The sequence below is a fragment of the Argopecten irradians genome, chromosome 15, assembly GCF_041381155.1.
Source record: "Argopecten irradians isolate NY chromosome 15, Ai_NY, whole genome shotgun sequence".
Taxonomy (NCBI): domain Eukaryota; kingdom Metazoa; phylum Mollusca; class Bivalvia; order Pectinida; family Pectinidae; genus Argopecten; species Argopecten irradians.
The window spans coordinates 25,203,169-25,231,030 of NC_091148.1; the positions used below are offsets into that span (position 1 = coordinate 25,203,169).

At 37.8% G+C, this 27,862-nt stretch overlaps 1 protein-coding gene and 1 pseudogene across 1 annotated transcript; both read left to right on the top strand.

Moving 5' to 3' along the window:
• Positions 1-247: 247 nt before the first annotated feature.
• On the top strand, positions 248-18,799 carry LOC138308706 (uncharacterized). Its single transcript, XM_069249736.1, has 4 exons — positions 248-446; positions 14,498-14,782; positions 16,103-16,460; positions 17,657-18,799. The coding sequence occupies exons 1-4, from the start codon at positions 248-250 to the stop codon at positions 18,759-18,761; spliced, it is 1,947 nt and encodes a 648-aa protein (XP_069105837.1). The 3' UTR covers positions 18,762-18,799.
• Positions 18,800-21,822: 3,023 nt separating this feature from the next.
• LOC138308707 (uncharacterized) lies at positions 21,823-26,153 on the top strand (annotated as a pseudogene).
• The last annotated feature ends 1,709 nt before the right edge of the window (positions 26,154-27,862 follow it).

Sequence of the window (27,862 nt, forward strand, 5' to 3'; positions counted from 1 at the left end):
GTAAAGCCAGTCTGTAGTCTGTATTTACTCGTGATTTCAATTTTTTGGAACTTTATTAATCTTGTTGCATTTCTGATGATTTTTGAATGACAATATACTGTATCGTTGGACTTGTATTGAGCTATCAATAGCCATACCTGTTTACGCTTACATTCAAGAACTGTGCCTTAGGTAATGTACGGTAGAAAAATAGTCACGCTCTGGTGCAAAGCATTCTCTCACGGTGCTAAAAGCCTTACGCGTGAAAATGGGCGAACACTGTGACTTCAACGTCTCATATACGGAACTAGTTCCTGTCAGTTTGCCCATTTGCCCTTCTGCTAATGAGAGATTTACTAATTATAATAGTATATGTGGCTCCCAAGTAGATGAGTCGAGTGCCTTTGACAAAGCACTTCTTGGTCTTCCCAAAGATGTCTATATTATGCCACTGCTTCAGCTCGCCGGTAACTCTGAAAGTTAAGTAAAATCGCATGGCACCGTGCCATACTATGTATACGATAATGCAAAGCACATGAAAGATTGTCCTTCAAGTAGCCTTGTTTCTAGAAAATCTACCACAAATCTTCAGCTCAGGTGAAATTGCTTGTGACTGTTTTGTCCTTCATCAGTTTCTGCAAGGGGACCATGATGGTGATTATTGAAACCAATGAAATTTACAGCTTAGTTCAAGCCAGAGGATTTGGATACGAAAATATATATTTGATGGAAAATAACTAATCGATCAGTCAGCAACATTACGTTCAATCTGGTTGTTAGAAACAAGTAAAATAAAAAAGTATCTTTGTAGGAGTAAACTTCGGTAAAACTTGATACATCCTAGTTTGCAATATATACATACATAGGAACTTTATATACATAATGTATAAACTACGTTTCGAAATCATAACACTAATTTCACGCACGCAAAAACGTCGAATTCGCGTTATATTCATTTTCTGTTTTATTTATTAATGTCTACTTAAGTATTCATTCCGCGCAATACGGTTGGTTATCAACGAAAATAAAATGGACTGACGCATGTATGCTCACAGACAAATCACAAGATTTAACAAAAATGTGTACTACATGGAAGAAGGACTTCATCACAATACATTAAGATTATGTATATGCATTTGTTTTGCCTCAGGAGCCCGTTCAGAGCCTAGAGTAATATATATATATCATCTTGGCTAACAACACATATACATGTTAATGCGGGATCTGTCTATAAAGACCATCTAAGGAACTGAAAGATGGATTTTGAAGCCAGGTTGTGATTTTACAAAGGTTGTCTTGTGTTATATTGGGCATTTGCTTATGAAATACTAATAAAGATAATTTATGAATATCTGTTTACTGAAATGATTCTATATTCAAATGAAAAAAAATTGCTTTGAAACCAACATATCAGTTGTACTTTTTTTTATACGACAATTTTTACCATACCAACCTCATATTCATATTTGTGGACTGGTACATGTAATTCATACAACCGCCCTGCAGGTAGGGCGTTAGAATTGTACCTGCTGCCCCTATTGCATGATCGTAAAAGGCGACTAAATTTAGGATCTTATCTTTTCTCTTCTTCCTAACTGACTTGATCTTTCCTAATGCCTCCCTTGGCACCGCCTCACTTTTGGCCTTGAGTTGAGCGTTCGCCCCTGTGTGGAAGGCTCTGGGTTCTGTCCCCTGGCCCAGACACACCAAAGTCTATAAAAGTGGTAGTTTCTGCTCCTGCTTAGCGCTCAACAAACGGGGAGTGGGACGACTGGTTCGCCCGTTGTCAGTATAATGTGACTGGGTGGGGTGTGTTGCTTGGTGTCTTCGGCGGCATGATTCAGTGATATAGCACTATAAAAAGGGCAATAGTTCCACTATACAAGAAGACATAACATGAATTTACCGCAGTCTACCAAAACACGCACCTCGCACAACATACACGCAACACACCACATACATGGGAGGCCGTCCTTACATGACCATAGCTGTTAATAGGACGTTAATTAATCAAACAAACAAACAAACAAATCCTGGGTGCTTAGGTTCATAGTTTCTGTCCCGTAGTTCTGTGGTATCGGTGTAGTATGGTATTTTGACCTCCATGGTAGAATGACCCCGGAGTCAAAATACCATTATGGTGAAATTACCCCACCCCCCCATGGTAAAGTGACCTCCCCCTTCTAAAAGTTACTATAACACTTGAACACATGTTTTGCTTTGCTCATTCATGATAAACTCCAGAATATGATTAAGTTAGACCAATGACTAGCATGTGGAAGGCATTTTTTTTCCCTTTTTTTTTGGGGGGGGGTGTCAAAATACCATTTCCATGGTGGAATCCCCCCCCCCCCCCCCCCGATTCCCACACTAATTATGTCTTTTTAATTTTCATTTAACTGCCTTAAGCTACAATAAAATCATACATATTATGATTTCAATGAATATTAAATGATATTTGCAAAAAAAAATATAACTATGAGAACTTCAACTTAGAAGTGGAAGGGGGTTGGGTTCAAAATACTAAGGCCATGGTAAAATGACCCCCCCTCTCTACACCTTTTTAATTTACATGTAACTGCCTTAAGATACACTAAAATCATATATATTATAATTTCAGTGAATATATTTAATGTTATTTGAAAAAAAATATGACTATGAGAACTTCAACATAGAAGAGGAAGGTGAAGGGGTCAAATAATATAGCCATGGCGAAATGACCTCCCCCCATCCCCACGCCAAATATATCTTTTTAATGCCTTAAGATACCATAAAATCATATATACCATGATTTCAGTGAATGTTATAAGTGACATAATTGCAAAAAACTATGACTATGAGAACTTTAACTTAAAAGGGGAAGGTGGAGGAGGGGTCAAAATATCATGGTCATAGTAAAATTAACCCCCTCCCAACGAAAATTATATCTTTTCAATTCACATTTAACTGCAGGGACAATTCAGTCTAAGGGAACATTAAAATTTGTACGTATATCAGAAAAAAAAACAGTTTTAATAGAAATTAGATCAGTCGGTTTTACTGTGATATGCCAGAAAAGCCCATGGTGGTGAAATGCGTGTGAAATGTTCAAACTCGCTCGCTGTCCGCCATTACACATTGTGGTCGAACATTTTGTATGCCGAACCCTGTCCCTTGCTTGTGGAGTAATGCTACTTTTGTCTAGAATTGTTCAAACCGCTCTGACAGTAGTGTATTTACCTTCTTATGTGTATTGTCTTGCCTAAAAAAACATTTTAGCACCTCCACAGTGGTTATGTTATCCATTTGTTTAACGTGCGTGACTTTGGCTCGGATATGGGTACAGCGTGCATATTGTACCTGCTTAATGGTATTGATCAACGATTTGCAATTACTACGGTATCAATTGAAATACTAAAACAATGACGTGGAATTTGTCAATATATTATGTTATATGTTTCATAATAAATGTAGAACAATACATTTATGCCATATTTTGCTTCTTGGTTATGTAAAATAATTAGCCTGAGTGAATTGTCCCTTTAAGATACAATAAAATCAAATATATTATGATTTCAGTGAATTAATGTTATTTTGTATAATTCATTTCCAAGACAAATTTTTCTAGTAGTTAACATTATTGGTACAGTATATAAGATAAAAACCAATGGCTATCATGATGTAATGATATATCAATTAGATTGTATTGAAGGTTCATATATTCACATTGATATTTAGTTGTGTATTGTGTTCAAAACACTGATTATAAATAAATCTGAAAATATCATCTTAAGCTATATGGGTTTAGGCTTAAAATCTTCATCCAAATTAATTCAACAACAATATACATGTATAGAGCAAATGCCCTTGCATCTATATTTGTCTGGAGGGGCTTTTGTCCATACCGCCTATATTATATGGCCTTAATTTTTTTCAGCTGAAAATATATATTATATTATGTTTTGAGTTAATTTGGTGTATGGTTGCATGCAGTCCTAATTTTATGTGACATATTTATATATCTATATTTACAATACCCTAAATCATAAGTGTGTTGGTCATATTTCCTGAACAAAATGAAAATTTAATGCAAACTTATATTTCACTCTTATGAAATAATGAAAATCATGTGTATATTTTAGATTTATAAAGAAGGTTATTTTACTTGGTTTCCAAACAAGTTAACTTTCCTTAAAATTGAATAAAAATATGACAATGATTGCTACTAATAATGAGGATTATTACCATGGTCATGATATACAAAATTTCTGTTTTAATACGATAGGGTATTCAGTTAAGTACATTGTGTACATATAGAAAATTTGAAATATTCTTAGTATTTTTTTAGTCTTTTTCTCTCATATAATTAACAAATTTATGTAAAAAATGCCCCTGAGGGCCTCCATTTTCTTATATATTCAGATTTTTAGGTCGTCTGACCCGAAACATCATTGGGGACGGACAATCATATTTTTTTTTAAATGAGCCTGGTCCGACCCCTAGGGGCTGAGGGGTGGGGCCCCAAAAGGGCAAATTTTCTTAATTTTAGCTTAAAAATCCTACTCCTCCTTCATCCTTCGATGGATTTCATCCATATATGGTGTGTAATATCATTGGGGATGGACAATTGTATTTTATATAAAAGAGCGTGGTCCGACCAAAAGGGGCTGAGGGGTGAGGCTCCAAATGGGCAAATTTTCTTAAATTTAGCTTGAAAATCATACTCCTCATTCATCCTTTGATTGATTTCATCCATATTTGGTGTGAAACATCAATGGGGAAGGACAATCATATTATAAATGAGCGTGGTCCGACCCCTAGAGGCTGAGGGGTGGGGCCTCATATGGGGAAATTTTTCTAATTTTAGCTTTAAAATCCTACACCCCTGTCATCCTTTGATGAATTTTATCCATATGGGGTGTGAAACATCATTTGGGAAACACAATTATATTTTATATAAATGAGTCTGGTCCGACCCTTAGGGGGTGGGGGGTGGGGTCCCAAAAGGGCAAATTTTCTTAATTTTAGCTTGCCCACTTCCTGTTTTCAGGTTTCGGTCTCCGATCTCAATGAAAATTGGTCTATAGGGGTTTTAATTAATGCCGAACAACATGTAAACATTTTCGTAAAGATTTTGGTATTCCAAGATGGCCGCTGGCCCACTTCCTGTTTTCAGTCTCCGATCTCAATGGAAATTTTTATAGGGGTTTTAATTGATTCAGAAGGGGGAACTTTAGGTAAGGACAATCACATTTTATAAAGGACAGAGGTAAGACCCATGGGAATAGTAAGACAGAGGTCCAAAATGGGAGCTATGCTGAAATTTGGCTTTAAAATCTGAATCCTCCTTATATTAATCCTTGAATGGGTTACAACGATATATGGATGAAGGGCTACGAAGTTTGTTCAACAAATGACATTTACCTATTTCAGAAACTTCCATATTTAACTAAGGAGTTCCTTGTATTGTTTACATTAATCGTTTACCAATACTTTATACTGTAACTTTGGTTTGTCTGCCCTGCAGGTAGGGCGTAAGAATTGTACCTGCTGCCCCTATTGCATGATCGTAAAAGGCGACTAAATTTAGTATCCTATATTTTCTCTTCTTCCTAACTGACATTATCTCTCCTAATGCCTCCCTTGGCACCGCCTCACTTTTGGCCTTGAGTTGAGCGTTCGCTCCTGTGAGGAAGGCTCTGGGTTCTGTCCCCTGGCCAAGACACACCAAAGTCTATAAAAGTGGTAGTTTCTTCTCTTGCTTAGCGCTCAGCATACAGGGAGTGGGACGACTGGTTCGCCCGTTGTCAGTATAATGTGACCGGGTTGGGTCTGGGGTGTGTTGCTTGGTGTCTTCGGCGGCATGCTTCAGTGATATAGCACTATAAAAAGGGCAACAGTTCCACTATACAAGAAGACACAACATGAATATACCGCAGTCTCCCAAAACACGCACCTTGCACAACATACACGCAACACACCGCATACAGGGGAGGCCGTCCTTACATGACCATAGCTGTTAATAGGACGTTAATTAATCAAACAAGCAAACTTTGGTTTGTTGTGCTATGAGTCAGATGACCGTTAAGGCCCATGGGCCTCTTGTATATTTCATTCTCATTTTTTTTACTTTAATAATTAGATATTCGGAAAGAGCATACCCGTTTTTGCAAACGAAGTTTGCAGTAAGAATAAAACATTGGTTATGCTTTTTGCTTGGCGAATACATAAATTTAAATAAAAGAATCTGGGATGAAGGGCTGCCAAGTTTGTTCAAATGAATGACCTTGATCTTCCATTAAGGTAATAGGGTTCAAAAAGGCTTAAATCTATAAAAGACTTCTTTTCAAGTACCAAAAGGCCAAGGGTACTCGTATTTGTCTTGTAGAATGCTGGTATAAAGGGCTACCAAGTTTGCTCAAATAAATAACCGTGACCTTCATTCAAGGTCACGGGGGTTAAATAGGCTAAAATCTTTTAACGACTTCTTGTGAATAACTAAGAGGCCTTGAGGGGGTACCTGATATTGGCCTGTGGCATGCTGGGATGAATGACTACCAAGTTTGTTCAAATGAATGACTTTGAACTTCCTTCAATGTCACAGGGATCAAAAAGGCTAAAATCTTTAAACGAGCTCTTCTCAAGAACCAAAAGACCCAGGGTACAGCATGCTACAGGCTACATATTTGGCCTGTAGCATGCTGGGATGAAAGGCTACCAAGTTTCAAGGTCAAACAGGCTAAAATCTTTAAACGACTTTTTCTCAAGAACCAAAAGGCCTGCATCAACTTTAAATATCATAAACTAAATACGATATACCGTAAATATATTTTGTTTAACTTTCTAATTTAATACTGTACACTTAGTACACTAAATCAAATATTTAAATGCAAAACCAATTTTTTTATTCCTTTTTTGAGTTATTCATTCACAGCATCTATGAGTGGCCTTGTCACTTTGATTTTTTATCTTTTTAAAAACAATTCACCTATGACGGAAATAGACATCAAATTGATTTATCGTGAATTGAAGACTATATTCATTTGCAATTAATGTTGAAATAAGTTGAGCAAACAAAATTTGTTTTGATATGATAATTAAATGGCCAGTAAAAATATTAGATTATCGACAACTACAAATTTCTGACTTAAAATGTGATAAGGTTCATGTATCTAGGGAATTGTGCCGCCAACATTGATTAAAAATTAACTTTAATTATTTTACATCGATTGCGAAGTTGTACAACTTTTGGAAATCCTCTCGATAATTCGGGTATAATGGAAAAAATACTTTTGATAGAAAATGAAAAAATACGTTTGATAAAAAATGAAATAAAAATACGTTTGATAGAAAATAACCAATCGATTAATCAGCAACCACACCGCATCGCTCCATCTGGTTGTTAGATAATATGAAATAAGAATATCTACATAGTAGTAAAAATCAGGCATATTCCATGCATGGTAGCTTACAATGTATATATGTATATATAAACTTAACATACATAATGTATATAGAACGTTTCGAAACCATAACATTAAATTCACGCATGCAGAAACGTCGTCTTTGCAGAGGCTTGCTATATTATTCATATTCTGTTTTATTTACAGTAATGTGAAAAATGTCTATACATTTCTCGCACGTACAGTTGGGTATCCTGGGTAAAAATCGATTGACGCATATACACACACACGCAATAACTAGTGGGTTGATTTGATACCAAAACGTTGCAGAAAGAAAATAAAAATGTTTACCCAATGGAAAAGGAGCTTCGTCACAACATTCTTAGATTGAACTATCCTTAAAATGTATGAATTTGTTTTGTCGCAGAAGCCCGTTCAGAGCGTAGCGTAAAATCCTCTTGGCAAACCACATATATAAATGCAGATGCGGATTCTTTAATCGTGCTTTAATTAATTATGCTCAATTGTCATTTTTATCATTAAATTGAGAAACAATAACGAATAATCTCCAAAAGTATACCGTCAATATACCGTGTATACTTTACCTTACTTTCCTATCGTGCGGCGTATCAAACTTTAAAAACGCATGTAAAACAAAACAAAAATAGAATGGTTTGCAGATGCTCAATTTGATACCTTTCATTATTTTCTATGGTTTAAAAGGCACCTTGTTTCCAGTGTTGGAATCGTTGGGTATGCAAGGATGTCTGTTCTGTAAAACTGTTTCGGATCTCTCTGCTATATACACTTGAATAGCTTGGCTTTGTGAATTCAACAAACTGCATGGTTTCGTGGGTTTCGAGGTTGGTTGTAACAATAGCTGTGTCCTTTTAACTGTTCATTACAGTGTTTAATGACCTTATGATGCCTTCAGTTGAGCGATCGCCCATGGTGAGGACGGCCTCTGGGTTCTTGTCCCCTGGCCGAGACACCACAAAGTCTATAAAAGTGGTAGTTTCTGCTCCTGCTTAGCGCGCAGCATACAGGGACGTGGGACGACTGGTTCGCCCGTTGTCAGTATAATGTGACGGGTGTGGTGTGTTGCTTGGTGTCTTCGGCGGCATGCTTCAGTGATATAGCACTATAAAAAGCGGCAACACCTATAGACTATGTTAATACATGGGGAGGCCGTCCTTACATGACCATAGCTGTTAATAGGACGTTATTCAAATCAAACAAACAAACAAACCTTGTGATGGCATCCAGCAGTCAGACCAACAAACATGCTTATTTCTCAAAACTCCTCCTTAATTATAATGTGATATTGTCGATGTTTTTTTTCATCTGCATAAAAACCGTTTTTGTAATGACAACTATTTGAATTTATTTTCATCATGCTTTCCTGCTGATCACTCTTTTGCTTACGCGAACATATACATATGGGTCAGAGGTCAGACTTCTCGACCTGTGACTCCGCCCATTTTCCATGTTTTCTCTTGCATGCAAGAGATAACACGCCTCACTTCAGACACCCGATATGTAAGGTGCGCAATAGCCAAACCAGTTTCTGTGTTCTTACCAGTCGGGGAGACAAGCGACACAGTCGACTGGGACTCGCAGAGGATACACAATGTTCAGTTTTCTACCGTTAATATTTTTAGCATGGGTTTTCTCTCTCCTGATTGTGTCAAGTAAGTTTGGTTACTCACATCATACATTTTTGTTTCTCTTAAGGCAATATTACAATTCATATGTAATATACATGAATCTCATTGTAATTGTTATAACACATAGGTGACGTCATTTTAATTGTAAAAACACTTATCAGATATGGTATTCAGTAACGTCATTTTAATTGTTACAACACATATCAGATATAATATACAGTGACGTCATTTTAATTGTTATAACAAATATCAGATGTAATATTCAGTGAGGTCATTTTAATTGTTATAACACATTTTAATTGTTACAACACATATCAGACATGATATACAGTGACGTCATTTTAATTGTTATAACAGATATCAGATGTAATATTCAGTGACGTCATTTTAATTGTTATAACACATTTTAATCGTTACAACACATATCAGACATGATATACAGTGACGTCATTTTAGTTGTTATAACAAATAGCATATGTTATATTCAGTGACGTCATTTTAATTGTTACAACACATATCAGATACAATATACAGTGACGTCATTTTAATTGTTATTACACATATCAGATGTAATATGCAGTGACGTCATTTAAATTATCATAACACATATCAGATATAACGTACAGTGACTTCTCTTTAATTGTTGTAACATATTTCAAATATGATATTCAAGGACGTCTCTCTAAAAGTGTAAGAACCAAGTAAATTTATTTAGACTTCGGTGGCCGAGAAAGAGATATCTCTTGTGTTACCACAAGCTCTCCACCTCTGGTTTTACAATCCATGTATTTTTAATCATTTTTAACATTAACAACTTTAGATTAACAACTGCCGGTAACTTATTGCCAGTGACCCAGATTTTCTTCTCGGACGTTGGTCAATGTTTGACCTGCAAATGCTTATGGCCTCAGTACGCTATCTACTATTTGTGATATTACACGACTACTGGTCAAGTATGAAATCCTTACTCAAGCCGGGATGTGCTAACGTTTTTGTGCTTGTCGACTCTATGTTCAGAGAGTCGAAGGCTGATTGAAAACTCATATGACCAATCAAACCGCCTGTTATCAGTCAGCTTGTGTAGGTATTTGAAGGAAATGCCATGAGTACTGAATTTGTTGCAAGACGTGCTCTGATATTATGGTTACTATCGCCTCTGCATCAACCAAGAAATTTACTCGTGTTCCACGCACTTCGGCATTTATATACATGTCCGCCCCTTGCACCGCCGTGAGTTTCTTCCATCACTGTCAACAGCAAGTGTTAACTTGCTGGACACAAGCCTGTTTCTCATTTTTATTGGAATCTTTTGACACTGCTCGATATGTTTAATTCACTTGCCGTGTAATGGTTTTACACAAATCTGGTGCATTTCCATTGGCCGTTTTGCGTCTTTCCTGTAACTGAATTCTATTCAATTTCGTCTGATTTGGAAAGCAATCCTTTCTTTTATGGCTCTGACCAGTCCCTATAACTCTCTGGCTCAGAAAAATCGATATCACATACGATACCCTAAGCTTAGCCCTGCAGTAATACTACTAGGTGGAGACCTTTTTCACTAATCGACCAGTGATTTAATCTCGAGCAGGCCTCAAAATGTTACTTAAATTCAACCCAGAGTGTTGTTCCATCATGCTGCACGTAAACAGTTTTCTTTTTCGGTTTCCCTGTCGTGTGTAATTGGGTATCAATCAGTATAGGAAACTGTAAGGCATTTGGTGTAGTTCATATGGGAAACAAATATATTGATAGGTATAGACCTGTGATAGTCAGCAGCAGTAGTGTAGGCGCGGTATCACGTAGTCTGTCATCTTGGGAGAGGATACCCAAGATAGGCAGGGCAGACCCTGGCATTCAGTTTATCAAAGCGGTCAGCGGTGAGGCCATCGTGAAGCGTATAAGCTTTTGGGGGTTAATCGAAATTATAGATTTTATTTAAATATGCACAAAGGGGCGGGAAGCAGTAGGTGTTAGGGTGTTTGATATACTGGGATTTTTAAGGTGTTCTATGAGTGACACAAAAATCAGGGAAGGAGTAGAGCCAATGAATATGTATACGACATTGCCAAAACAACGCGAAGTACGAAATAACCCTTATGAGTACAAATAACAACATAAACATTGCATAAGTTGGGACGACATCATCAAAATTGCACTGAAAATGAAAAAATGGTCCTGATATGGACATTTTTCAACCAAAGTAGACAAATGAGGTTTCAAAATGACACCCCCTGACCAACAAGTACCTTTCACAGTTATGAGCTGCGGTATAACACTATATCGGTAGTTCATTGGATCAAAGGACAGACCGCTGTCACATCTCTCAAACTAGCTACTCAATTTAATAGTGACCCATACCATGCAAATGATAAACAAAGACAGATTTTTAATGTCAAGGCGGGCTGTTATACCCTTTGATTAAGTTAATTCTGGTCCTACAAACTCTTCACTGGCTAGAGTAACATTGACTAGTCAAGCGTGAAATATTCTGTAAACAAGTAACTCGGATGAACACATGTAATAAACAAACACATAGTGATGCCTTATAGTTATGTGGTATTCGTATCCATTACACCAGGTAATAACTCTGATTTTACTCCGGGTACTACGGCTTTTTATGGTACTACGTAGGACTGGTCATGAGTCTCAAAAACTTAACTTTACAAGGAGGGATTTATGGCACGACATAGCGAACAAGCATCATGTGTGTCCCTTTCCTCGTAAAAATGGGATCACCTTTAGTAACATAGAGTCCTGACGCTGTCTTAAGCTAGACATAGCACTAACGAAATATATTAAAACTTACTAGCCTGAAAAATACGTCTAAAACTTAAAATTTAATAACAAACACACTATTCGAGGCGTCACCAAAATATTAAGGAATATCAACAAGAATGTGGAATAGAAAACAACGGCTGAAAAGGCACAAAAATGAATGACAGTACACAATAAGAACAGCAGAGGGCTGATGGGTATAAACAAAAATGCATGTGTAAAAAACAAATTACCAAAGAGGTCAAAGGAAATGGACAATCTGATTGAAATACAGATCCGTATTATCACAACGTAAAATAAGAGGATCTGAGAAAATCACATTAGGGATCATGACCAGGTGACCTTTGTAAATGGCCAATCAAATTGCTGCTTGCAGAATTTTGACAGTGAATTTCAGGGGACGAAATAGCCTGAAAATCTGTCAGAATTATTTCCGTGTACGTAGTCATCTCGCCCAAAGAGCACAATAAAGCTAATCGCATTTGTATGTTGGGGCGAAATGGCGCTGTCAATTGACAGAGCAACGTGCAGAAAATGCATTTGATCTGAATTACACGTGGTATAAAGGTCATCCGAACATGACCCTTAATCGGATTTCCTCAGGTCCTCTATTGAACGTAGTGGTTATAAGGATCTGTATTTCAATGAGGTTGAGGAAATGGACTAAATCAGCGCAAAAATGACGCAAATCAATTGCCGTTAACAGATAATTATAAGTAGTACAATAAAGGAAAGAGGAAGGGAGACCACTCTTTATAATTCTCGTCGAATACGAGATGTGGTTCAGTAGGGAGATGGAATTTTCGAATCTTAGGTTTGTTTCGGCTACGCAGATGGATGTAGGTAGCGTATCTGCATACTAAAGTTATGGTAACGTGTTGTTAAAACGAAATATACGAACAATTCAGTTAAAAGATGCTTCACCGCTGACAAATGGTAATTTTTTCACTATCTAAAACAGGAGCAGACGATTAAGTATTTTTCAAGATTACAAAAATACTTACTTTACACCATTACCACCATGGAAAAGTTTGAGCTTCATATTTTTACTTCAAATTACTGATTGCGCATGCACCAAAGGCAAAATAAATTATTTTATATTTTCTGTGTGTTAATTAGACATATATGTATATACACGATTAAACACCAATTATTGTTCAAATGATGAATATAATATATGCTCTGTCGGTGGTGGAGCACCTTTAAAGTTATTATCACATGGTTTGTTTGTTTGTTTGATTAATTAACGTCCTATTAACAGCTATGGTCATGTAAGGACGGCCTCCCATGTATGCGGTGTGTTGCGTGTATGTTGTGCGAGGTGCGTGTTTCAGGAGACTGCGGTATATTCATGTTGTGTCTTCTTGTATAGTGGAACTTTTGCCCTTTTTATAGTGCTATATCACTGAAGCATGCCGCCGAAGACACCAAGCAACACACCCCACCCGGTCACATTATACTGACAACGGGCGAACCAGTCGTCCCACTCCCTTTTTGCTGAGCGCTAAGCAGGAGCAGAAACTACCATTTTTACAGACTTTGGTGTGTCTCGGCCAGGGGACAGAACCCAGAGCCTTCCTCACAGGGGCGAACGCTCAACTCAAGGCCAAAAGTGAGGCGGTGCCAATAGTTTATGATTATTGTTTATAAACCCTTTATAAACACAGTATTGCAAGAAGAACACTTCAACTTGCCAAATTAAAGAACAAGTGTGCTATATCACTCAACGTATCCTGCTGCAATCTGAGCGGAATGTGTGCTCCTGGAAGGGTGATAACACTAACGGACAACCCTTGGAGACGCTACACAAATATTACTTACCAAATATAGACAGCATAGTGTATTTATAGTTAAGTTTCATTCTCATAGATAATTTTATATCATTGATACTGTAAATGATTACTAGTTTGTTACGTATATTACAAATCATATCAGTGATGCTAAATTTCTCATTTAACCAAAAGGCAAATGAACACTAAGCAAGATATCCCAGAGGAATCTTGGCACACACCTAAGAATGATCTATGTTTGGCAATGGAGAGAAGGATCGTCGTTCTACTTTTCAAATTTCAAGTATCAAAATCCAAGATGACTGGCTGTCGGCCTTCCTTTTGACGGATCGGTCCCAAAATATAATATGCACAACTAGGGTCCAGGCGAACCTATATATGAAATATGAGTCCCTTCAGTACATTATGAGAAAAAACAGAAACAAACTTCAACTATCAAAATCCATCATGGCTACCTGTCGGTCATCTTATTGGATCTATATATGGATCTATCCCAAAATGCGATATACACAACTAGGTTCACAGAAGAACATACCTATAAAATTTGAAACAGATCTCTTCAGCTCTTTCTGAGAAACATTCAAAATCCAAGATGTCTGCCTTTCGGCAGTCTTGTTGACGGATCGGTTTCAAAATGCAACATACACGACTAGGGCTTTAGGGAAACCTACCTATGGAATTTTATAAAGATCCCTCCAGTGCTTTTTGAGAAATAGTGGTAACAGTTATTTATACGGACGGATGAACGGGCGCACCATGAATGAAAGGCGGTTTGAATCATCAGATGTTGGGCCGAATATTATTGTCATTTTCAACGTGCCATCAAAGTTAAAATGAATTATTCAAACAAATTTATATTCACTGATATAATAATTCATATTAATTTTTAACATTTATGCTCTAGGTAAATGTGCTTTAATAATGATGGAGCAAAAGTGGCATTTAGGACGGACAGAGCCGACCATAGGTCCCGGAAGGTGTAGCCAAGGAGCCGATGATAGCGGAACTGATATCTATAATATCACAATCGTAAATAGCACGATACAATGTCTCGCTTTATTACAACCCACTGGTGGAGTGATGGCAAAATTCAATCCCGAAACTGGAGAGTGTGCACGTATAAATAATCAGGAAGCGTCTACAGAGGATGTCTACATCCGCGAGAGTCATGCACAAAAGAAGAACATGTGTGAGTATTCAGTATTCTGTATTTGCATAAAACAGATAGTTTTTTTCAATCTTTAATATATTCGGCAGGATGGGGGAAAATGCGTTTATCATTTTATATACCATGCCAGACTACCTTAAACAACAAATAAATTAATGGCCATATCTCTTGTTTGTGTAACTATGGTGAATACTAGCCGCAACACATAGGAAACTCTCTTTAGCTCGATAGTAAGTCGGGAGGATGCGAGCAGAGTCAATTATTAAAAGTAGATAAATTAATGTCATGTGTTACATAAGCCCGAGATACTCTGGCCCTGACACCAGACTTAGACATTATGACAGATAGATGTCTGGTTAACACCTATCTGTCATAATGTCTAAGTCTGGTGTCAGGGCCAGAGTATTTCGGGCTAGTGTTACATGAACAGTAACTTGTTTGGAAAATTATCATTCGACCTCGATATTCCAGGATTACTATCAATGTCGTTATATTAACTGAGAGAAAGGAAAACTGACCAATCACATACACATGTACGTACAATGTCTTTCATGGAGCGAGGCACAACTCCAAAGACAAACAGTAAACTACAGTGCATGATTATTCGATTATTTTGATGTACATTAAAGGATTAAACTACCTGTATCATCAGTTGTCGCATACAGAGCCTTCAGTCTTGCTATGAAATAGTCCAGGAATGGATTAATACAGGATCTTTCCCTACCTTGAGGGTAGGACAAAGAAACCAAGGCTTGCCGAGGGTTAGACTGTCGTGAATCTCCTCCGAGGGTAGAGATTTCTCTTTCCTACTCTCTACGTAGGAAATAATTCCGTAATTTCCACAAAAATGATAAAAACTACAAATACGCAATTCAAAAAATCCCAGGAATAATCAATAAATCAAGTTTTTGATTTCCATTTTACTTTGTCAAAAACTTTGTTAAACTTGTTGCACTGTGAAAAACAAGAATCTAAATTATTTTGAAATATTCACGGTCATAGACATACTAACTAATATCAGTTAAATACGCTTTTTACCGGGTAAACATCAAAGAAATATGTGACGATAGGTGGAATTCCGATTACGATGATCATTAGGTCAAAGTAACGCACGGGCTCGAGTTCGAATGTGATATTGATTGGCCAATTGGACTGCACAGGTTGGTTCTTTTCATTTGCATTTTTTATTTTCAATTTCCGGTGCATCACGTGAATATGATATGCACGAGCAGGCTGTGTTGCCCTGGGTAAGACAGAGAAATCTTTCCCCCGCAGAAGTACGGATATTTCTGCCCGATAGGATAGAAATATATATCTGATATGTTATTTTGTTTTTTAAAGCGATCTGCGATGAATCATGGAGAAAGTTGTTCGAAGTAGAGGCCGACGCAAGTGTCCTATACGGTACCAGGGCTGACGTGTTGTTGGCGGTCCTACGGGGTGACGATCTGCGGATACACCTACCGCCTGACCTTTACCTTGAGGTTGACGATGTCAAAGTAAAAGGCGGGGTCATCTGTGCGGCTTCTCTATTCGTTCTGTCCAAGAGCAGTTGGGACACATTTGAACCGAGTATATACTGGGAGTTTGCCAAGGTGTGCGACGATGGTACGGTACACTGGGGCAATGTTAATCTTGGTGAGGATGTAAGTCCGACCTCCACATCAGCAACAGGAAAACACTCTGTTTGGTTCAGCAGGTAATTGTTAAGGAACGTATTTTTAAACTTTTCCTAAAAGTATATAAATAGGTTCGATTCTTTAAAACCTTAATTTAATAATATCTTAGAATCGTAGTGAGAAAAAAAATAAAAACTTCCTGACGAGTTAAATTAAGGATAAAACTAAGATACTTTTATACCATGTGACTACATAACCTTCATTTCAAATAACGTCAAATTATTGTATATTATTGTCATTATACCCAGATATCAGATTGGAGAAAATACGTACAAAAATCGACAATACCACAATCAACTTAAGACATACAATTTAAAATAATTAATCAGCTGCTGTAAATGCAAGTAAAAAGTATATAAGAACAACCAATCAGAATCGAGAAAGAATGGAGACGACCAATGGCAGCCGACAGCCAATGAGTCGCTGTATGTACATTTATTGTATATGTGTACTATTGCGTTTAAAAGATTTAAAGAATAATAATCGCCCTTACGATAAACAAAACGAGAATACATGTACAACCAATCAGAATCAAAAATGGATATAGATGACCAATGAAAGATGTTATAGGTATTAACACACAGGGATGTGTAACAGTTATATAATTATAGTCATTAGATTAGAGGTTGTTAAATGACAATTTTGATATCGCACCCTTTATCAGCCCGAGACCGCCATATCAGGCCAAATTGTCATATCATAACCTATTTGTCACACACATTGAAAAGGTTTTTATTCTAACAATCTTAAATCATAATTAAAACGTATTGAGCAGACCCTCTGCACAATTATATTCATTATAAGATTATTGAAATAATGGGAATTGTTTCATTATTGAATATGTTACTTGATAAAAATAGAGAATAAACAAACAATAAATAAGAGTGATTTTAAATATCTGTTAAAGATAAAATTAACAAGATCCTATCATCCATTATGACTTAATGATTATAAATGTTGGCAGAAACATGGAATTCGACGAGTTAACTATTGAACTAGTTAATTTGTTCTCATGTCCCTTTTTGTTGACAGAAGCATACCATTGGTTTTATTTATATCCAAAATAGTTTCTTTTTGTGTTATAACTGTTAGATATGAATGGTGGCAATTAGAGACAATATAATAATTTGAAATGCACGTAATGATGATAACATTGTATGAGTTTGTTCGTCTATTCTTCATAGTTTGCTTATTTACTATATTTATATATTTTAAGACGTTTGCGGAACACGACCTCTCAGATGAACCCTGTGTATTGTAACCTTCGTGACGGTTCCTCGGCCTGTGGTAACATGACTGATCTCTTCAATGCTGTAGAAAAGGGTGCAGATATAAGGATGGTTCAAAGTCCGCACGGATCTTCAATTTTTATATTCAGTGCTGACCGCGTCGAGTTTGTTATGAGTGGGTGTGGAATAGCGTCACAAACGTTTTGGAGAGTAACGTCACAGGTAGGTAGTTCCGACTCTTGGGCTTGGGGGCACCCTTTCTATTGGGTCATGATGTTATTTTCGTCCTTTGGAAGCAAGGAGGTTTCCCGACCACATCTTGGTGCAGATACAGCTAGCAAACAAACGTTTTCATCCTCAGCTGATATTGACTGGTTTGTAGACTACTGTTGGATTCTTAGTTTTTCCCATGGTAACAATGGTGATGCATTTGTTGGATCTAAGCAAGAACTGATAGACATGATCAAACAAGGCAGAAAGGTGAGAATCATGTTTGACGGTTATGTGATGGACGCAGATAACATTATCATCAACAACGATAGCATCACTGCCCAACTTCTGAGCCAAGCAGTATCAGAATCAGAAACGAAACAAAAGGTAGGACCTGTCATATCTAAACTGGTCCGAATATCTACTAGTGGAGAGATATACACAGATCTATATCAGCGTGGTACCTCCCAGAAGATGGGAGATACTAAATCTACCACGGCATCCTCCTGGTTTGTCGATACCAGAAAACGGCGTCTTCTTCTCATTACAGATTCTATTGGGTCTCCTATTGAAGGGTCAAAATCGGATTTATTGGACGCCGTTCGTGCCGGGTCAAGATTACGATGTATTGTCAAACTTTCGCCAACAGAGATTCTAAGTGTAACCGTGGACAACATACAGGTGAATACCGATGGTAACATTGCTGCTCAGTTCTTTCGCTTGATGGAATTCGATGATAATGACCCTAGCTTCATTCCGTTTTGGAGAATTTTGATTTTAACCACAAATGGTAAAATGAAGGAGACACGATGGACACATGGAGAACATGAACATAGAGGCGACAGTGTTAGTTATGTCGACATTGAATGGTTTGTAGACTAGATCCAGGTCTATACATGTGGTTTTATGGTCTTAGTGACTCTTGGAGACCATTAACATAGAGGGGAGAGTGTTAGTTATGTCGGCATTGGACTGTTTATAATCTAGATCTATGTCTACAAATGTGTTTTGTATGGTATTCAGTGACACTTGGAGAACAGGAGCATAGAGAAAATTGTTTTAGTTATGTCGGCATTGAATTTTTAGCTCACTTGGCCCGCGCGGCGTCCGTCCGTCCGTCTGTCCGTCAACGTTTCCTTTAAATCGCGACATGTCATAGAGTTCTTAATAGATTGTAACCAAATTTGGCTACAAACATCCTTGGAGGAAGGGGAACAGAGTTTGTATAAGTTTTGGCTCTGACCCTCCGGGGGCAAGAGGGGCGGGGCCCAATAGGGGAATTAGAGGTAAATATTCAAATTCCTTCAGAAAAGAAACAATGAACCTGTATCCAAAACATTACTTGGCATTATAAACCAGGTGAGCGATACAGGGCCTCTTGTTTGTAGTCTAGATCCATGTGTTTTTTATGATGTTCAGTGACACTTGGAGACCATTAACATAGAGGTGAGAGTGTTAGTTATGTCGGCATTGAATTGTTTATAGTCTAGATCTATGTCTAAAATGTGTTTTGTATTGTCTTCAGTGACACTTTGAGAACATGAACCTAGAGATGACAGTGTTAGTTATGTCGGCATTGAATGATTTGTAGACTAGATACTGATCTATACAGGTGTTTTGTATAGTCTTCAGTGACACTTGGAGAACTTAAAGGGGAAAGTGTTAGTTATGTCGACATTGAATGATTATATGATAAAGATAAAACCGTTCGTCCTATATGTACTTGATTAGGGTTGGACATACTTACAGTGTAGTTTTATAGATTATAATTCTATAATAAAGATAAAACCGTTCGTCTTATGTGTACTTGATTAGGGATGACATGTGTAGATTTATAAGCTCACCTGCCCGAAGGGCTAGTGAGCTTATGCTGTGGTGTGACGTCCGTCGTCCGGCCGTCCGGCGTCAACTTTTCCATTTAAACAACTTATTCTCCAAAACTTGGAGACCTAGACCAATTATTGTGACAATATGATGAATATAAATTTAATGCTCTGATCGGTGTTGGAGCAACCTTTAAAAGTTTTATCCACATGGTTTAATAATTATTGTTTATAAACCCTTTAATAAATCACAGTATAGCAAGAAGAACACTTCGAACGTGCCAATATTAAAGAACAAGTGTGCTATATCACCTCAACGTAATCCTGCTGTAATCACTGAGCGGAATGTGTGCTCCTGGAAGGGAGATAAACACTAACGGACAGACGCCTTGGAGACGCACCACAAATATTACTTTTTGTTTGATTTGTTTGTATTAATTGAACGGTCCAATTAACTAGCTATGTGTCATGTAAAGGACTAGCCTCCCATGTATGGCTGGTGTGTTGCTGTGTATGTTCGTAGGGCGAGGCGCGAGTTTTCGGAGAATATCTGCGGTATAATCATTTTTGTGTCTTCTTGTATAGAGTGTGAACTTTTGCCCTATTTTATAGTGTGCTTATAGATCAACACTGAAAGGCAACTGCCGTCCGAAGACACCATAGCAACACACCCCCATCCCGGTCCACATTATACTGACCCCCGCCCCCGAAAGACGGCGAACCAGATCGTCCCACCCTTTATGCTGCAGAGTCGCTAAGTAAGACAGGAGGCTAGAAACTAACCTCACTTTTACAGACTTTGGTGTGTATCTTGGACCATGGAAGCAGAACCCAGGAGCCTTTCCTCACAGGGTGGCGTAACGCTCACACCTCAAGGCCAATAAGTTGAGCGCGTTTCCCAATGGTAGGGCATTAGAGAAGTATAAAGTCCGTAAGGAATGATTCAGAAAAGATAAGAATCCTTAAATTTATCGCCTGTATTACGGCGGATGCATGCAATAGGGGCAGTAGTATCAATTCTAACTGCCCTTCCCTACCTGCAGGGCCACTTACCCAAAATATAGACAGCATAGTGATGTTATAGTATAAGTTTCAGTTCTCATAGATAATTTTATATCATTGATACTATAAATGATTATTCTAGTTTATTACGTATATTACAAATCCATATCAATGATGTCTAAATTTCTCATTTAACCAAAAAGGAAAGGCAAATGAACACTAAGCAAGATATATCCCAGAGGAATCTTGGCAAACCACCTAAAAATACATACTCTATGTTTTTGTGCAATGTGAGAGAGGGATCGTCGTTCTACTTTTCAAATTTCAAGTATCAAAATCCAAGATGACTGGCTGTCGGCCTTCCTTTTGACGGATCGGTCCCAAAATATAATATGCACAACTACGGTCCAGGCGAACCTATATATGAAATATGAGTGCCCTTCAAGTAGGCATTAATGAGAAAAAACAGAAACAAACTTCAACTATCAAAATCCATCATGGCTACCTGTCGGTCATCTTATTGGATCTTATATATGGATCTATCCCAAAAAATGCGATATACACAACTAGGTTCACACGAAGAAACATACATATAAAATTTTGATTAAGCAGATTCTCTTCAGCACTCTTTCTGAAAAACATTCAAATCCAAGATTGTCTGCTTTTCGGCAGTCTTGTTGACGGATCGGTTTCAAAATGCAACATACACGACTAGGGCTTTAGGGAAACCTACCTATGGAATTTTATAAAGATCCGGACGGATGAACGGGAGGCACCATGAATGAAAGGCGGTTGAATCATCAGATGTTGGTGGCCGAATATTATTGTCATTTTCAACGTGCCATCAAAGTTAAAATGAATTATTCAAACAAATTTATATTCACTGATATAATAATTCATATTAATTTTTTAACATTTATGCTCTAGGTAAATGTGCTTTAATAATGATGGAGGGCAAAAAGTGGAGCATTTAGGACGGACAGAGCCGAAACCACTAGGTCCCGCGAAGGTGTAAGCCAAGGAGCCGATGTATAGCGGAACTGATATCTAATAATATCACAATCGTAAATAGCACGATACAATGTCTCGCCGTTAATTACAACCCACATGGTGGAGTGATGGCAAAATTCAATCCCGAAACTGGAGAGTGTGCACGTTATGAAAATAGATCAGGGAAGCGTCTACAGAGGATGTCTACATCCGCGAGAGATCATGCACTAAAGAAGAACATGTGTGAGTATTCAGTATTCTGTATTTGCATAAAACAGATAGTTTTTTTCAATCTTTTAATATATTCGGGGCAGGATGGTGGAAAAAATGCGTTTATCATTTGATATACCTATGCCAGACTACCTTAAACAACAAATAAATTAATGGCCATATCTCTTGTTTGCTGTAACTGGTTAATACTAGCCGCAACACAGGAAACTCTCTTTCAGCTCGATAGTAAGTCGGGAGGATGCGAGCAGAGTCAGTTATTAAAAGTAGATAAATTAATGTCATGTGTTTACATAAGCCCGAGATACTACTCTGGCCCTGACACCAGACTTAGACATTATGACAGATAGATGTCTGGTTTACAACCTATCTGTCATAATGTCTAAGTCTGGTGTCAGGGCCAGAGTATTTCGGGCTAGTGTTACATGAACAGTAACTTGTTTGGAAAATTATCATTCGACCTCGATATTCCAGGATTACTATCAACGTCGTTATATTAACTGAGAGAAAGGAAAACTGACCAATCACATACACATGTACGTACAATGTCTTTCATGGAGCGAGGCACAACTCCAAAGACAAACAGTAAACTACAGTGCATGATTATTCGATTATTTTGATGTACATTAAAGGATTAAACTACCTGTATCATCAGTTGTCGCATACAGAGCCTTCAGTCTTGCTATGAAATAGTCCAGGAATGGATTAATACAGGATCTTTCCCTACCTTGAGGGTAGGACAAAGGAAACCAAGGCTTGCCGAGGGTTAGACTGTCGTGAATCTCCTCCGAGGTAGAGATTTCTCTTTCCTACTCTCTACGTAGGAAATAATTTCCGTAATTTCCACAAAAATGATAAAAACTACAAATACGCAATTCAAAAAATCCCAAGAAATAATCAATAAATCAAGTTTTTGATTTCCATTTTACTTTGTCAAAAACTTTGTTAAACTTGTTGCACTGTGAAAAACAATAATCTAAATTATTTTTGAAAATATTCACGGTCATAGACATACTAACTAATATCAGTTAAATACGCTTTTTACCGGTAAACATCAAAGAAATATGTGACGATAGGTGGAATTCCGATTACGATGATCATTAGAGTCAAAGTAACGCACGGGCTCGAGTTCGAATGTGAAATTGATTGGCCAATTGGACTGCACAGGTTTGGTTCTTTTCATTTGCATTTTTTATTTTCAATTTCCGGTGCATCAACGTGAATATAGATATGCACGAGCAGGCTGTGTTGCCCTGGGTAAGACAGAGAAATCTTTCCCTCACAGAAGTACGGATATTTCTGTCCGATAGGATAGAAATATAATACTGATATGTTATTTTGTTTATTAAAGCGATCTGCGATGAATCATGGAGAAAGTTTTTCGAAGTAGAGGCCGATGCAAGTGTCCTATACGGTACCAGGGCTGACGTGTTGTTGGCGGTCCTACGGGGTGACGATCTGCGGATACACCTACCGCCTGACCTTTACCTTGAGTTTTGACGACGTCAAAGTAAAAGGCGGGTCATCTGTGCGGCTTCTCTATTCGTTCTGTCCAAGAGCAGTTGGGGACACATTTGAACCGAGTATATACTGGGAGTTTGCCAAGGTGTGCGACGATGGTACGGTACACTGGGGCAATGTTAATCTTGGTGAGGATGTAAGTCCGACCTCCACATCAGCCAACAGAAAAACACTCTGTTTGGTTCAGCAGGTAACTGTTAAGGAATGTATTTTTAAACTTTTCCTAAAAGTATATAAATAGGTTCGATTCTTTAAAACCTTAATTTTAATAATATCTTAGAATCGTAGTGAGAAAAAAAAAAAAACTTCCTGACGAGTTAAATTAAGGATAAAACTAAGATACTTCTATACCATGTGACTACATAACCTTCATTTCAAATAACGTCAAATTATTGTATATTATTGTCCATTATACCCAGATATCAGATTGGAGAAAATACGTACAAAAATCGACAATACCACAATCAACTTAAGACATACAATTTTAAAATAATTAATCAGCTGCTGTAAAAAGTATATAAGAACAACCAATCAGAATCGAGGAAAGAATGGAGACGACCAATGGCAGCCGACAGCCAATGAGTCACTGTATGTACATTTATTGTATATGTGTACTATTGCGTTTTAAAAGATTTAAAGAATAATAATCGCCCTTACGATCAAAAACAAAAAGAGAATACATGTACAACCAATCAGAATCAAAAATGGATATAGATGACCAATGAGAGATGTTATAGGTATTAACACACAGGGATGTGTAACAGTTATATAATTATAGTCATTAGATTAGAGGTTATTAAATGACAATTTGATTTTGATATCGCACAACTCCGGCACCCTAAATATCAGGCCCGAGACCCGGCCATATCAGAGCCAAATTGTCAGGATCATACAGACCTGAGTGTGTTGTGGTCGCCACACGGACATGTGGTCGCGATCGGAAAGATTTTTATTCTGAGAACAATCTATCTCATGGAAATCATAATGAATAAAATCATGTGGCAAAGTTAAGGAAATAACATTAGACTGCTCATCTTGCACTTTACATTATGGACCTCTCAGATTCAGAGCGAGAGAGTCGCAATCAGACAAATTCACTATTCGCATCGATAATGATGTGCACTCTGAGTTTGTGGGCACATTATCTATAGACAATCACCTTATAGATGATAGAAACGGATCAAGAAAAGGACACGAAAGCAATAAATCGAGGAGTTACAGTACATATGATTGTTAGATCATGATGTTGGCTTATGGTGAGTCGACATACGGCGTAATAGACACGCACAATACTCTCTCATATCACACTTCAATTCCATTATGACTTAATGATTATAAATGTTGGCAGAAACATGTGAATTCGACGAGTTAACTATTGAACTAGTTAATTTGTTCTCGTGTCCCTTTTTGTTGACAGAAGCATACCATTGGTTTTATTTATATCCAAAATAGTTTCTTTTTGTGTTATAACTGTTAAATATGAATGGTGGCAATTAGAGACAATATAATAATTTGAAATGCACGTAATGATGATAACATTGTATGAGTTTGTTCGTCTATTCTTCATAGTTTACTTATTTACTATATTTATATATTTTAAGACGTTTGCGGAACACGACCTCTCAGATGAACCCTGTGTATTGTAACCTTCGTGACGGTTCCTCGGCCTGTGGTAACATGACTGATCTCTTCAATGCTGTAGAAAAGGGTGCAGATATAAGGATGGTTCAAAGTCCGCACGGATCTTCAATTTTTATATTCAGTGCTGACCGCGTCGAGTTTGTTATGAGTGGGTGTGGAATAGCGTCACAAACGTTTTGGAGAGTAACGTCACAGGTAGGTAGTTCCGACTCTTGGGCTTGGGGGCACCCTTTCTATTGGGTCATGATGTTATATTTCGTCCTTTGGAAGCAAGGAGGTTTCCCGACCACATCTTGGTGCAGATACAGCTAGCAAACAAACGTTTTCATCCTCAGCTGATATTGACTGGTTTGTAGACTACTGTTGGATTCTTAGTTTTTCCCATGGTAACAATGGTGATGCATTTGTTGGATCTAAGCAAGAACTGATAGACATGATCAAAACAAGGCAGAAAGGTGAGAATCATGTTTGACGGTTATGTGATGGACGCAGATAACATTATCATCAACAACGATAGCATCACTGCCCAACTTCTGAGCCAAGCAGTATCAGAATCAGAAACGAAACAAAAGGTAGGACCTGTCATATCTAAACTGGTCCGAATATCTACTAGTGGAGAGATATACACAGATCTATATCAGCGTGGTACCTCCCAGAAGATGGGAGATACTAAATCTACCACGGCATTCCTCCTGGTTTGTCGATACCAGAAAAACGGCGTCTTCTTCTCATTACAGATTCTATTGGGTCTCCTATTGAAGGGTCAAAATTGGATTTATTGGACGCCGTTCGTGCCGGGTCAAGATTACGATGTATTGTCAAACTTTCGCCAACAGAGATTCTAAGTGTAACCGTGGACAACATACAGGTGAATACCGATGGTAACATTGCTGCTCAGTTCTTTCGCTTGATGGAATTCGATGATAATGACCCTAGCTTCATTCCGTTTTGGAGAATTTTGATTTTAACCACAAATGGTAAAATGAAGGAGACACGATGGACACGTGGAGAACATGAACATAGAGGCGACAGTGTTAGTTATGTCGACATTGAATGGTTTGTAGACTAGATCCAGGTCTATACATGTGGTTTTATGTTCTTAGTGACTCTTGGAGACCATTAACATAGAGGGGAGAGTGTTAGTTATGTCGGCATTGGAACTGTTTATAATCTAGATCTATGTCTACAAATGTGTTTTGTATGGTATTCAGTGACACTTGGAGAACAGGAGCATAGAGAAAATTGTTTTAGTTATGTCGGCATTGAATTTTTAGCTCACTTGGCCCGCGCGCGGCGTCCGTCTGTCCGTCAACGTTTCCTTTAAATCGCGACATGTCATAGAGTTCTTAATAGATTGTAACCAAATTTGGCTACAAACATCCTTGGAGGAAGGGGAACAGAGTTTGTATAAGTTTTGGCTCTGACCCTCCGGGGGCAAGAGGGGCGGGGCCCAATAGGGGAATTAGAGGTAAATATTCAAATTCCTTCAGAAAAGAAACAATGAACCTGTATCCAAAACATTACTTGGCATTATAAACCAGGTGAGCGATACAGGGCCTCTTGTTTGTAGTCTAGACCCATGTGTTTTTTATGATGTTTAGTGACACTTGGAGACCATTAACATAGAGGTGAGAGTGTTAGTTATGTCGGCATTGAATTGTTTATAGTCTAGATCTATGTCTAAAATGTGTTTTATATTGTCTTCAGTGACACTTTGAGAACATGAACCTAGAGATGACAGTGTTAGTTATGTCGGCATTGAATGATTTGTAGACTAGATACTGATCTATACAGGTGTTTTGTATAGTCTTCAGTGACACTTGGAGAACTTAAAGGGAAGTGTTAGTTATGTCGACATTGAATGATTATATGATAAAGATAAAACCGTTCGTCCTATATGTACTTGATTAGGGTTGGACATACTTACAGTGTAGTTTTATAGATTATAATTCTATAATAAAGATAAAACCGTTCGTCTTATGTGTACTTGATTAGGGATGACATGTGTAGATTTATAAGCTCACCTGCCCGAAGGGCTAGTGAGCTTATGCTGTGGTGTGACGTCCGTCGTCCGGCCGTCCGGCGTCAACTTTTCCATTTAAACAACTTATTCTCCAAAACTTGGAGACCTAGAGTCCTGAAATTTGACTTATAGCATGCTGGGGTGAAGGGCTACCAAGTTTGTTCAATGAATGACCTTGACCTTCATTCAAGGTCACAGGGGTCAAATTGATGAAAATCTTTAACAGACTTCTTCTTAATAACCAAGAGGCCTAGAGACCTGAAAGTGGGTCTTTGACATGCTGGGATGAAGGGCTGCGAAGTTTGTTCAAATAAATGACCTTGACCTTCATTCAAGGTCACAGGGGTCAAGAAGGCTAAAATCTTTAAAAACGACTTCTTCTTAATAACCAAGGGGCTTAGGGAACCTGATATTGGGCCTGTGACATGCTTGGATAAATGACTACAAAGTTTGTTCAAATGAATGACCTTGACTTTCATTCAAGGTCACAGAGGTCAAATAGGCTAAAATCTTGAAATGACTTCTTCTTAATAACCAAGAGGCCTGAAGACCTCATATTTGGGATGCGACATGCTGGGATGAAGGGCTACCAAGTTTGTTCAAATCAAGGTCACGGGGTCATATAGGTTAAAATCTTTAAAAGACTTCTTCTGAATAACAAAGAGGCAAATGGGCCTCTAACGTGCTTGGGCATGATATAAGTTCTTATTCACTCTCCTATTGGTTAAGTATGAACCATGCATGATTACCAGATA